Source organism: Choloepus didactylus, chromosome 10, assembly GCF_015220235.1.
Source record: "Choloepus didactylus isolate mChoDid1 chromosome 10, mChoDid1.pri, whole genome shotgun sequence".
NCBI classification, from domain to species: domain Eukaryota; kingdom Metazoa; phylum Chordata; class Mammalia; order Pilosa; family Megalonychidae; genus Choloepus; species Choloepus didactylus.
In genome coordinates, this window is record NC_051316.1 from 93,533,461 (window position 1) to 93,546,202 (window position 12,742).

General features: G+C 53.3%; 1 protein-coding gene across 1 annotated transcript; it reads left to right on the top strand.

The window, feature by feature from the left end:
* Window positions 1–3,843: 3,843 nt before the first annotated feature.
* On the top strand, window positions 3,844–11,463 carry PIP5KL1 (phosphatidylinositol-4-phosphate 5-kinase like 1). Its single transcript, XM_037798254.1, has 10 exons — window positions 3,844–3,873; window positions 4,702–4,905; window positions 5,973–6,023; window positions 6,237–6,391; window positions 6,658–6,782; window positions 7,115–7,149; window positions 7,238–7,293; window positions 8,073–8,185; window positions 8,483–8,636; window positions 10,607–11,463. The coding sequence occupies exons 1-10, from the start codon at window positions 3,844–3,846 to the stop codon at window positions 10,872–10,874; spliced, it is 1,191 nt and encodes a 396-aa protein (XP_037654182.1). The 3' UTR covers window positions 10,875–11,463.
* The last annotated feature ends 1,279 nt before the right edge of the window (window positions 11,464–12,742 follow it).

Here is a 12,742-nt window from a genome sequence, read left to right on the forward strand (position 1 = left end):
CTTTCAATGGGGGTGGTACTACCCTGAAAAGGGAAGCAATCAAATCTATTATGGACTTCTAGACTAGCTTTGGAAACATGTAACTTAGGATCTGAAGTCAAACAAATCATCAAATAGAAAAACAAGTTCAGGATTGCAGAGGAAAGCAGAGTCAAATTAACCAATTTAAGGAAGATTTGAAGTCAACGAAGAGAAGTAAAGACAATTCATAGGCCCAAACAGAGGGAGGTGAGACAATCAATTATGAATACAAGAGAAGGAAGGGTCTTGATCCCCTTGGGCTTTTCCTCTTCCACCTGACCCAGATCCACAGACTAAACCCTGTTTGCTTTAGTGCCCTATTCCCACCTTCCCCCAAACACACACAAGGGCTTCACAGCCATTTTGCAAATCGTCTTTTCCTTATGAACTTGCATTTTTATCTTCCACCTATTAGAACTGAGGGAAGTGGAGGAGAATAAAGCAATATGTCCAGACCTGTGGCTCATTGTGAGAACAGTGATTCTTTATGTATAAATTATATTAAAAAGTCATTCAGGTCATTTCAAATTCAGAATTTCAAGCCTTCCTTACACTAGCCCTCTTCTTCCTCCATGTCCCCTCGATGCTGTCATTCTACCCACACCTTCCTTTCCCTTCCTCTCATCGTCTGTCCAAAACCACCCTCCAAGGCTTGGCTCTAGGGCCACTTCCTGCAAAAGCCCTTTCCAAATTCCCATGGTTCTTTTCTTTTCTTATGGACATCAAAGCATTTTGTTTTATTTTATAGTTTCTGGGTATAGTGGACTGATGCCTTTTTCATTGTCCTTGCCTCCACACCTGCTACTTCAGAAGTTCTCAGCCGCTGTGCTGAAACCTCACAAGGACGCCACCTGTTTTAACGGTGGGTAAAATTGATATTGCTATAACTAAGGGTAGACTTTGTTGCAGCAATATCTACAGATGAAGCAGAGTTCATGGCTAGTGCCCTGAAGTCTACAGCGAGGTCTAATTTGCTGCATATAAGAAGGAGCTTTAGTATTCTCAAAATTGCATCAAAGAAAGATCATAAGTTGTGCTCACAGACATAAGGGACTGGTGGTTTGATGGGCTGAGCTCTCTACCACAGGACTTGCCCTTGGGAAGACTGTTGCTGCAAAGGAGAAGCTAGGCCTCCCTATAATTGTGCCTAAGAGCCTCCTCCTGAATGCCTCTTTGTTGCTCAGATGTGGCCCTCTCTCTCTAAGCCACCTTTGTGGGTGATCTCACTGCCCTTCCCCCTACGTGGGACCTGACTCCCAGGGGTGTAAATCTCCCTGGCAATGCAGGATATGACTCCCAGGGATGAATCTGAAACCAGCATCATGGGATTGAGAATATCTTCTTGACCAAAAGGGGGATGAAATAGAATGAAATAAAGCTTCCGTGACAGAGAGATTGCAAATGGAGACGAGAGGTCACTCTGGTGGACATTCTTATGCACTATATAGATAACAAATTTTAGGTTTTAATATACTGGAATAGCTAGAAGTAAATACCTGAAACTACCAAACTCCAACCTAATAGCCTTGAATCTTGAAGACGATTGTATAACAATATAGCTTATAAGGGGTGACATTGTGATTGTGAAAACCCTGTGGATCACACACCTAAGTGAAAAATAGGGTGGGATGGGGGGGTGATTTGGGTGTTCTTTTTTTATTTTTATTTTTTATTCTGATTCTGATGCTTTCTGGTGTAATAAAAAATGTTCAAAAATAGATTGGGGTGATGAATGCACAACTATAAGATGGTTACTGTGAACAGTTGTTTGTGCAACATGGATGATTGCATGGTAAGTGAATACATCTCAATACAACTGAATTTTTTCTTTAAAAAAGAATGCCTGTGGAAGACACGGACTAGTCCTGCAAACAGGGATGGAGGAAGCCTACATTCAGGAGACCTGGTCCAGCGCAGCACATACACTACAAGTAGGACTCTTCAGTGTGCAGCAGTTTACACTGAGATGATATATGAGGAGAAGGAAAAAGACATTGAGCCAAACCGTAAAGGCCCACAAGGCCCACTTACAGTGCTCGGGAACTGAATGGGACCCTTTGGTGCGTGTGCACAGGGGCTTTGTACAAAACCACCCCCTCCCTCAGGGACCCGGGGCAGAGTCCTTCCAGAGTTATCTGCCCCGCACTGCAGGTGCCTTCTGATTCAGTGAATACTCCCTCCTTTCTGAGGCAGGGCAGGGCCCTCGGACACTTCCTGTACTGTTCCCAGAGGGCAAGGGGAGGGGGAAAGAAGGGATGGAAGCAAGGTTTACACAGGAGAAAATATTCACCTTCCAGCTCCTGTAGCACCTATCCCCAGTGAGCCTCAATTTCCCCATCAAATGGAAGGATTGGAATTCAATCTTGAGGAAGTTTTTTGGGTGTGTTTTAAATAATAAACTTCTTTATAAAGCTATTCTAACTTCACAAGACAAAGAATTGCAGAGAAAGTATAGAATTCCCATATAACTTTCCCCACCCCAATTCCACCTTCCATTAATATCTTTTATTAACAAACCAGTGTGGATACATCTTTAGTAAAGGAAACTCATGGTGTACCTTATGGGTCACTCTTTGCCTGCACAGCTCTATGGTGTGACAGATGCATGACGTCATGCTTTCAGCAACACAGAAGCATCCAGAATACTTTCACTGCCCTAAAAATGTCCTGAGCTCCACCTGTTTATCCTGACCAGACCCCAGACTCATGACAACCTCGGATATGTTTACAGTCTCCGGAGTTTTGCTTTTCTCATGTTTCATGTAGTTGCAATCCTAAGAAGGACCTGGGTGGGAACTGAGGTCCTTGCAAATGCTACTTTGAAAGATGCCCACATTTCCGAGGTGGTGGCTGTGCCATCAGGAAGGTCGTTCAACCTCTAGTCCCAGGGAATTCAGATGGTCAGAGTCAGCTTCCAGCCAGGTGACTGACACTGAAACGGACGTTTGCTGTGGCATTTGCTCTGGGAAGAGGGGGCTTGTGTGCATCCTTCAGAAAGCCACGGACAAAGCTTGGGAAAAAAGGATTTCAAACAAAGGGAGCAGTAAACACAAAAGCCCCGAGGTGAGAAGAGTTGGTTTCTAACGAAAAGCAGGAATGGTGGTGGACAGGTAATGGTCTAGGATGTGGTTTGAGGTGGGGCTGGAGTGGGCCGGTCCATCGCTCAGGGCCTTGGGCCTCGGGGAGGGGTTTAGATTTTGTTCCGGTGCCGGGAGAAGCCACTGGAGGCTTTAAGCACGAGAGTGATATCATATGATTCATGCTTTTAAAAGATCACTCTGGCACCCGTATCCCTCCCTCTCGCTCACCACCGAATCCCCAGGGCCTAGCAATTTGCTCCTGGCCCATAGTGGGTGTTTAAAACATGTGTGTTGAATGAGTGCATGCCCCTGACTTCCTGTGTGACCTGGAGATAGCCACTGCTCTCTCTGGACCTTAGTTTCTTCACAGAAGCGCAGTGAGTCGGTGGGAATTTCACGCCAGCGTGGATGGGCGGGACTGGATGTAGCCTACGCGCCTCCCCAGGCGGCCCCGGAGACCCGAGCCCTCCACCCCAGGGAGCAGAATGGGGGCTGTCGCTCCCGAGGACACTAGCCAACGCCTGGCGCCCCATCCCCCCAACCCCGCCCGGACAGCGATCCAGAGGCTGCTGCAGCCGGGGAGGCGGGCCCCGCAGGCGATGGCCGGCGCCCCCCGCGCGGATTGGGCGCAGCGGCGACCAGCTTGGTGCGATTGGTCGGCCCGGAAGCGGGGGCGGAGCCCGGCTCCTGCAGCGGTGTGGCTGGGGACGCCGCCAGAGCCCGCGAAGCTGCTGCAGGGGCGATGGCGGCGCCGAGCCCCGGGCCCCGCAAGGTAGGTGCGGACCCGAGGGAGGACAGGAGAGACAGGCGAGGGAGAGGTTGGGGGGCAGGGGCCGGGCCTCCCCACCCGGAGCGGTGCGGACACGCCCCCATGCAAGCCAGGGAGGGGCTCTGCACTGGGCGAGGACCAGGACACGCCCCACATGGGGCCACAGGTATGAAAGGGGGTCTGCCGAGTATCCCCCGAGAACTTCCTTAGTTTTCTCACCGGGAAAATGGACATGCTAATAAAAGCCCCTCCCTCCTGGGGCTATTAGGAGGTCAAGTTCTCAGCCAGTGTTGGCCACGTGGCCGGTGCCCACTACCACTAATGGGTCAGCTGGTGTGAGCTCAGCATTGTGCTGGCCCTTCCTCGCCCTGGGCCTAGGCATGGACGAGTCGAAGAGATGCCTGAATCTCCAGTATCGCAGCTCCTACTATCAAGGGTGCAACAAAGTTGTTACAATCCTCATTTTACAGATGAGAAAATGAGGCAGAGAAAGGCAGACTTATAGGGTCACACAGCTGGTGAGAGACAGTCATTCTTGGGTCAGGTTTGACTGCAGAGTGCGTGCTTTACCCACCAATAACAATATCGATAAAAATAAAACTGTTACTCTATTTGAGATGCTGAGCGCTGTGTGACCCCTCACAACACCCTGTGAGGTCAGTACCAGTACTATCCTGAGTGTACAGCTGGGGATAATGAGGCAGAGAGAGGCAAGGGGATGGCTCACAAGGAGTGGAGGTGGGACTCAAACCTGGGCTGTCCAAAGTCAGGTCCTTTCCCCCTCTGGAATGCTGTGACATGCTCACTGCTTCCTGTGCCTCCTCCCACCAGGTCTTGACCCTTTCTCCAGAGGGTGGATGCAGAGCAGCCGCCTCGTCCTCTGGCCGCCGTGGCCTCCTGTGGCGCCTGCGGGATAAGCAGTCACGCCTGGGCCTATTTGAGATTGGCCTGGGGCATGAGCTGCACGGGTTGACATGCATGATGCAGGCCGGGCTGTGGGCTGCCACCCAGGTCTCCATGGACCACCCACCTTTGGTGAGTGGCCAATCCATCCCATTGACCCCGATGGCCTGGTTTACTAATACCACAGGGCTGGGATCAGCCAAGGCTTTCAAGAGGAGAGGGCAGGAGCCTGAAGCAGGGAGGGAGAGAAATTCTGGAGTGGGGTTGAGGCCGGGAAGCCCCTCACCTGTATAACGAGTTGTGCTTGGTTTCTAAGGCCCTCTCAGCCCCACCTGGGTATAGGGTTGAGAAGGGACCCAACCCCCATCCCGTTGGGCTTGTGCCCCCTCCCTGGACCTCAAGCTAGGGCAAGGCTAGCTCAGCAGAAAATGTCGCCCAAATGCAAGCTCAGCAGGGCCCGGGTAAGCGTGTGGGTTGCCTATGTGTATTTGCATGTACAGAGTGTGACCACATACCTGGTACATGAACCTGGAGGTGCAGGGAGAGTACAGAGCCAGAGGGAGCCCTCTAAGCCTCATCACCTGCTGAGTATCTTCCATGGCTCCCCAGTACCCTCAGGATGGAATCTTGGCTCCTCAGCATGGTCTCCAGATCCTGCTGGCTCAGGCCTAAGGGCCCACTGCCCATCCTCACTCACATCCCATCCTTCCCTTACTCACTTCAGCCATTTGGGTCCTCCTTCCCTTCCTGGTGGCCACCAATGCTGTTCCCACTGCCATGAGCATCCTGCTCTTCCTCTCCAACTCCCTTCAAATTTCAGTTTGGAGGTCATCTCTCCCAGGGAGCCTTCCCTGATCCTGCTCCTCCCAGGCTGGGTCAGGCTGGTCCTTGTCTTCAGGGCCATCTCCTTGTACTGGGATGACAGCCAGCTTCACTTGGCCAGTGTGTATGTCTGAGAGCATGCACCAGGCTCCAGCTCAGAGCCTGGTGCTGGGGACCAGGAGCCCAATTGCCCTCTCAGGCACCTTCAGAGCAGACCCACGGTTCTTGTGTGCTGAAGGAGTCAAACTGGGGGAAGATGGATGAGGCCAGTTGCAGGCTTGGCTCGTCTCCTCCCCTCCTGGCCAGATGCTTGGAGATTCTAGGGTGGGCAGTGTGGGATTGAGACTTGCCTTGAGCCCCTTCATTGCTCTCTGCAGGGGCTGCCCAGTGAGGAAGATTTCTCTGAGGTCCTGACCCAGGTTCACGAGGTAGGAAGCCCAAGACTCCTGTGTGGGAGGGGGCATGTACCCACCCGGCTTTCCTCTCTCTCCTTCTATCTCCCCAGCTGTGCAGTGGGAGGGATGTTTTGCCTCAGGGTTTTATAGGATGTGGTCACCTGCACCCTTGCACTCCAGGACTACCTTCACACACCTGAACCGGCAGCGCCGACGACACTCCTGGGGCTGCTCTCTCCCCCGCAGGGTTTCGAGCTGGGCACCCTGGCGGGCCCGACCTTCGCCCGGCTGCGCCGCTCCCTAGGCCTGGCGGAGGAGGACTATCAGGCCGCACTGGGCCCCGGCGGCCCCTACCTGCAGTTCCTCAGCACCTCCAAGAGCAAGGCCAGCTTCTTCCTGTCGTGAGCCGGCGGCAGGGGTGGGGGAGTGGTGGGGACAGTGCCCAGCGTTGGAGAGAGGCAGGATTCTGAGAGGTGGGAAAAGGCCGCTTGGGGAGACAGAGCGGCCAGGGTCAGAAAGGAGCAGGGCCAGGTGTTGGTCAGATATGGGGAGGGAAGACCGAGGGCAAGACCTGGGGAGACGAATCCACAAATGGACCAGGGCAGGGAGCCCGGTGGGGGTCGCTTCATCCCGGCTCGGGCCGTGACTTCTCCCTTCCACCCCTCAGCCACGACCAGCGCTTCTTCCTGAAGACGCAAGGGCGTCGGGAGGTGCGGGCCCTGCTCGCTCACCTGCCCCGCTACGTGCAGCACCTGCAGAGGCATCCGCACTCGCTGCTTGCGCGGTTGCTGGGTAAGGACCGCTCCGGGTTGGTCCCTGAGGGGCGGGGGACCGCGAGTGGGCGGGGTCAGACTCCGGGGCGGAACCCGAAGGGGCGGACTCGAGATTGGACAGTCATGGGTCGCTGGGCGGAGACAGATCTGGAGGTGGAGCCCCGGCGGGTGGGGCATCCTTGGAGCGGGGTCTAAGGAGCGGTCGGGCTGGCTGAGGGAGGGGCCTGGAGGGGCGGGCTCGGGATGGGGAGGTCCTTGAGAAGGAGGCGTGGCTTGGGCTGGGGCGGGGTGGACCCGGGATTGTCAAGTTTGGGGCCCCTCCCTCACTTCGCGCGCTCTCTCTCCTTCCAGGAGTGCACAGTCTGCGGGTGACCGGGGGGAAGAAGGTGGGTGAGGCCGGGATGAGGGGCTGGGCCGGGGGTTCAGCTGGAGGGTGAGATCCTGGCCTCCCTCACTCCCCACCCCCGCCCCCAGAAATACTTCATCATCATGCAGAGCGTCTTCTACCCGGTGGGCCGCATCTCTGAGAGGTGAGTCCGGCGGGACCAGGCCTCACAGGACCCGGTCCCACCCGGAATGTGCCACCTGAGACATACACATTCACTAGAGAGCCGGCGAAACTGAGGCCCAGGGAGGGAAAAGGAAGTTCCTAAGGTCCCCTGGTGTGTCAATGACAATGATAACTGCAAGCAGCCTCTCTGGGGCACTCAGTATGCCTAGGCACTGCCTTGAGTCGTTTTCATTAATTATCTCCTTTATTCACAGAACAACTCTGAAGGGCGTGTGTTATAATCCCATTATAGATGAGAAAGGGAAGGTCACACAGCTAATAAGTGAGGGAGCAGGGATTCAAACCCAGCCTCTCCAGTTGCGCATTGCCCTCTGTGCCTCCCAGCCCTGGCTCTGTCCAAAGACTTCCCTTTACTGCTCCCTCCCCCCAGAACTATTGTCTTACTTCATGCACTCCTGATGCTGTGGCCTTGTGTCTGGGACCCCAAAGGATGTCACAGTACTGAGAGGCAAGAACTCTGGGCTGGGTTTCCAAAGGCCTGAGTTCAAATCCCTGCTGTGCCCTTTACTTTTTGTGTGGTTTTGTGCAAATCAGAGAACCTCTCTGAGCCTCAGTTTCTTCGTCTCTAACATGGGAACAATAATAGAATGGGTTGTGCTGAGGACTAGAGATGATGGGTTTAGTGGGTTTAGTGCATACGTCAACAGTCACCCAGAGGAAGCTCTTGCTTCTTATTACCTTGTGACGTTCCCTATGTGTCTGAATTCTGTGTGAAGTTGAATTCTGCCCCACCTCCAGGTATGACATCAAGGGCTGTGAGGTGAGCCGCTGGGTGAATCCGGCCCCCGAGGGCAACCCCCTCGTCCTGGTGCTGAAGGACCTCAACTTTCAGGGCAAGACCCTCAACTTGGGTGAGCCCTTGCCTGGTCACTGCTTGCTCATCCTCCATTCAGGTTGATGTTTAGAAGGGTGTCCCTGGCACTGCTTTGCCCTAGTGATTCAAAGCTTAGATTCTGGAGTCAGGAAGAGCAGGGTTCAAATCCCAGCTTTATGCCTTACTAGCCAGGTGTTACCAGGACTCAGTTTCCTCATCTGTGAAATGGAGACAATAATGACACCTGCCCTTTTAGGGCAGATGCATGTGGAGCCCTCAGCATGGTGCCTGGCACATAGTGAGCACTCAGGTAGGGACACTGATGCTCTGGCAGGGTCCCAGAGGAGCTGGCTGCTCCGCCAGATGGAACTGGACACTGCCTTCCTCCGGGAGCTCAACGTGCTGGACTACAGCCTCCTGATAGCCTTCCAGCCTCTCCACGAGGACGAGAAGGGCCCAGGCAGCAGCCTTATCTTCCGCATGGCCAGGTGGGCCTCCCACAGGGGCAGAGGCAAGAAATGAGATGATGAGAGCATGGGAAAGACCGGTGGTGAGGTGAAGGAGTGCCTACCTTGTGTGAGGAATGGCGCAAAAGCTCGACAAATGGAAAGTGCCGTGTTTGTGGGTATATGTATGAATATGTGTATGTGTGTGCATTTGTGTAGGGTGTTGGGCTGGAGAAGCCTGGCTGTTGGGGGGTAGCAGGCATAGGGGGCCATAGCAGGAGACCAGACAGGAGAGGTCCAGTTGGGCAAGAGTTTTTGGTGCTGATTTGAAGAATCTGCCCATTTTCCAGCAGGAGATCTGGAGTCATTCAAGTTTTTGGATCAGGGGAAGGACCTGTTTCATTTTTGCCTCAGAAATAGCCCTTGCCTCTTAACCTGGTCATTTCACTTGTGGGCCCCTCAGCTGAGGACCCTGAGGCCACGGGCATGTTTTCCTCATCTTCATAGTAGTAACCTTCACTCCTTGTGTGCTGATCATTCCCATTTTAGAGATGTGAAAACTGAGACTCAGAGAGGGAAAATGAAGTTGCAGAAGGACTTCTGTGGGCTCAAGTTAGTACATTACTTGGATTTCAGTTGTCCAAGGCCCACCCCATTGGTTGAACAGAATTATCTAGAGGTGAACAAAGGCACCTTAAGAAAAGAAGCCCATTTAGCAGGTGGGTGGACAAGAGAATTGAAAGCTGAGGTCCACACATCCAGCCTCTCGTGCCAGCCCCTTGGAGGAAGACTTTGGTAGAGGTGAATCTTAGGCAGAATCCTGGGGCTGGGCGCTTACTGATGGAATGGAGGGAATGCCTGGGCTGGGGTGCAGAACTCCCTAAGTCTGCCCATTCAAGCTAAGTCAGCTCTTCCCTGCCCTCTTCCCCCAGACTGGTGCTAAGGTTAGGCTGCCACCAGTGTCCGCACCGGTTCGCACATGGTGATTGTCAATATACCGAAATATTTCCACGCTGAATGGTAATTAGTCCCAACCCCACCCCAGTTCCCAGCCGCTCTCTAAGCGTGTTCCCCGCCTCGGACTCTGTCGGCAGCTAGCTGGTTAACGCAGGCACAGCCGAGGGTTATCTGCACTCTGCCTGGGCGCTCAGACCTCTAGGTTTTGATTGGTCGACGCTTGGGCGGGGCTTACCTCTTATTGGTTTATTTTCCCCTAGACCGCAGCAGCGCTGGAATAAAGCTGTCAGCGACTCCCCACCCGCCAAATTTACAGAATCTGGTTGGGACTGGAGACCCAGCCAAGGGCATCTTCTGATTTGGGATATATTTTGAGGCAAAAAGACACGCACCATCTGCAAACTGGGATTGGATCTTGTTCACAGAGCTTCAGCCATAACACCCTGAGACTTGTGGGGTTGGATAACCCTGAGCAGAAACCCAAATAAGTTCCAGAGCACTTCGCACATAAGTACAGAGCCAGGATCTGTGTAACCCAAATGTTGTAAACCAGTGCTACTCAACAGAAATACAATGCGAGCCACACGTCTTTTTACGTTTTCTAGTGCCTCATTTAAAAAAAGTAAAAGGAAACAGGTGAAATTAATTTCAGTATTAATTTTAATATATTTTGTTTAACCCTATATAACCAAAATATTATTTCAGCATATAATCAATAAAAATTATTTGAAATATTTACATTTTTTTCCCATACTGTCTGAAATCCGCTGTGTGTTTTACACTTACAGCAATCTCAGTTGGGACCGTACACATTTCACGTGCTCAATGCCCACGTGTGGCTAGTGACTACGTATTGGACAGCCCAGCTGTCAACCATAATTTACTCAGCCTCCTGGTTTACCGGACTTCACAGTCCTGGGCACACAGGAGGTATGTGAATGAGAATGTGAACAGAAGTGTCAGCGCTTACAGGGCTTACAGAGCCAGGCTTACCGGGCTGAGAGGCTGGAGTCCCCCTACGGAGATAGCTGTCTCACCCTCGTGTCTGCCCTCAGGTCCGTGCAGGGGGCACAGAGCCCGGAGGAGCCGGGAGCCCAGAACCGCCGGCTGCTGCCCGACGCCCCCAATGCCCTACACATCCTGGACGGGCCAGAGCAACGCTATTTCCTGGGCCTCGTGGACCTCGCCACAGTCTACGGGCTGCGCAAGCGGCTAGAGTACCTGTGGAAGACGCTGCGCTACCCGGGCCGGACCTTCTCCACAGTCAGCCCGGCTCGCTATGCCCGTCGCCTATGCCAGTGGGTGGAGGCTCACACCGAGTGACCGGCACCCAGCCCCAGTCTCCTCATCTCGACAATCCGCACAGGGCAGGAGTTCTAATTCTAGCCGGGGTCGGGCAGCGGTTCCGGCTCCCTTCCTGCCGTTCCACGTGATGGCCAGAAGGGGGCAGCAGCATCCTTTAATGCTACAACACCAACCCCCCGACCCCCATTTGATGGTGATGTTGTGCCAGGCATTGTGCCAAGGACTCTACTATAGTAGTTCATTTAATCCTCACACACACACAAAAAAAAACTATTCTCTTTTTACAGACCATGAAATGGAGGCTCAGGGGAGGAAGGGACTGAACAAGATCACTCAGCAATAAATGCTGGAGTCAGGACTCAAACCCATGCCTTTTTGACTCAGGAGCCTGTATTCTTAACACCAGCTCCCTCAGCCCTGTCCTCATGCTCTGGGGAAAGGGAGAGGCTGGAGGCTCCAACCCCCTTGTCATCCAAACGTGGAAATGGAGGCCCAAAAACTTTAAAGGGCTTTCCACAGGTAAGGTAAGGTAAGGCCTGCCGTAGAACCCAGGCCTCCTGCCCCACTGCCCCCAACTTAAGCAGGGCCCCACCAGCCTCCCTCTAGGATGGCCACCCTTGCTTCTGCTTCTCCAGGGATGCAGAAGGGAGAAGGTGGGGGAGCTTCTTGGAGCTCTGACAGGCATTCTGATGAATCCATTATTGATCTTGAGAAAGCACTGCCCTCCTCTGGCCATTCCTTTCCTCATCTGTGAAATGGGGGTGGGGGCAGGGTCAGACCACAGGCCTTGGCTGCACAGACGTCACCGGGAGCAGAGGCACAAAGCACCTCTGTAGCCCCTCATCACTCCTTCTCCCTCCAGGAAACTCCAGCTCAGCCTCTGACACTGGTCCAGTCCAGAGCTGCTCTGGGGCCTGGCTCTGTGACCAGGGTAAGGTGCTAAACCTCTCTGTGCCTCAGTGGTCTAATCTGTAACTGGAAAAGATGAAAACAGATCTTATTACCTGATTAAATATTTATCGAACACATTGCCTCTGCCGGGCAATGGGGACATGGGGGTGGAACAGGATGAACAGATTCCACCTTCACAGAATTTACAGTCCGGGGAGGATAGTGACCAAAACAGCCTGGTGTGACAAAGCCTCGTGGAGAAGCACATGGTCATGAAGCTCAGGGAAGGGATGCCCACCTAATGTTTTGATGGATGGGGTTGGGGTTGGGGGATCTAGCCTCTAAACTGAGCCCTGAAGTCAGTGTCAGTCAGACATATCCCTGGACCAGCAAAGGCCTGGGATAAGAGAAAACATGGCATCTAAGAGAAAAAAAATGTCACTGTGGCTGCAGTACAGAATGGGGGAGGGTGGGCAGTGTGCTGCCCCCCAGGACTGGAGCACTCGGGTCCTTGGGAAAGCTACTCAGGCTCACAAAGCACTGCCATGCCATTGGCCTTGAGATACCCCTAAAGAAAAATGGCTGATGGGGAAAGGGGAGAAAAGGGAAGGCTTATGCTATGGGGCTGGAATGAGAATTCTTGGATTTTTGTTGTGGTGGTGGTTGTTGCTAATGTTAGCATCATCCCTAGTCTGAGTGACCTTGGGTAACCACTAACCTCTCTGAGCTGGCGTGAGCCATGGGGAATTTCTTGTTATGGCTCAGCAGGAAGTTGAGACACCAAGTGTGTTAAGCTCATCACTCAGATGGTGGGAGGGCCGTGGAAACTCAGAGGTGGCAGAGCAGCGCGGCAGGGGCTGGGGTCTGACCCCAGATTCCTTGTAGTCTGGCTCCGACAGAGCTGAGTCAAGGTGTCTCAGACCTGCCACCCCCATTGGGTGCCTGTCAGTGCTACTAGGCAGTACCTGAGGCTGGAGAGGGAAGTGACATGTCCA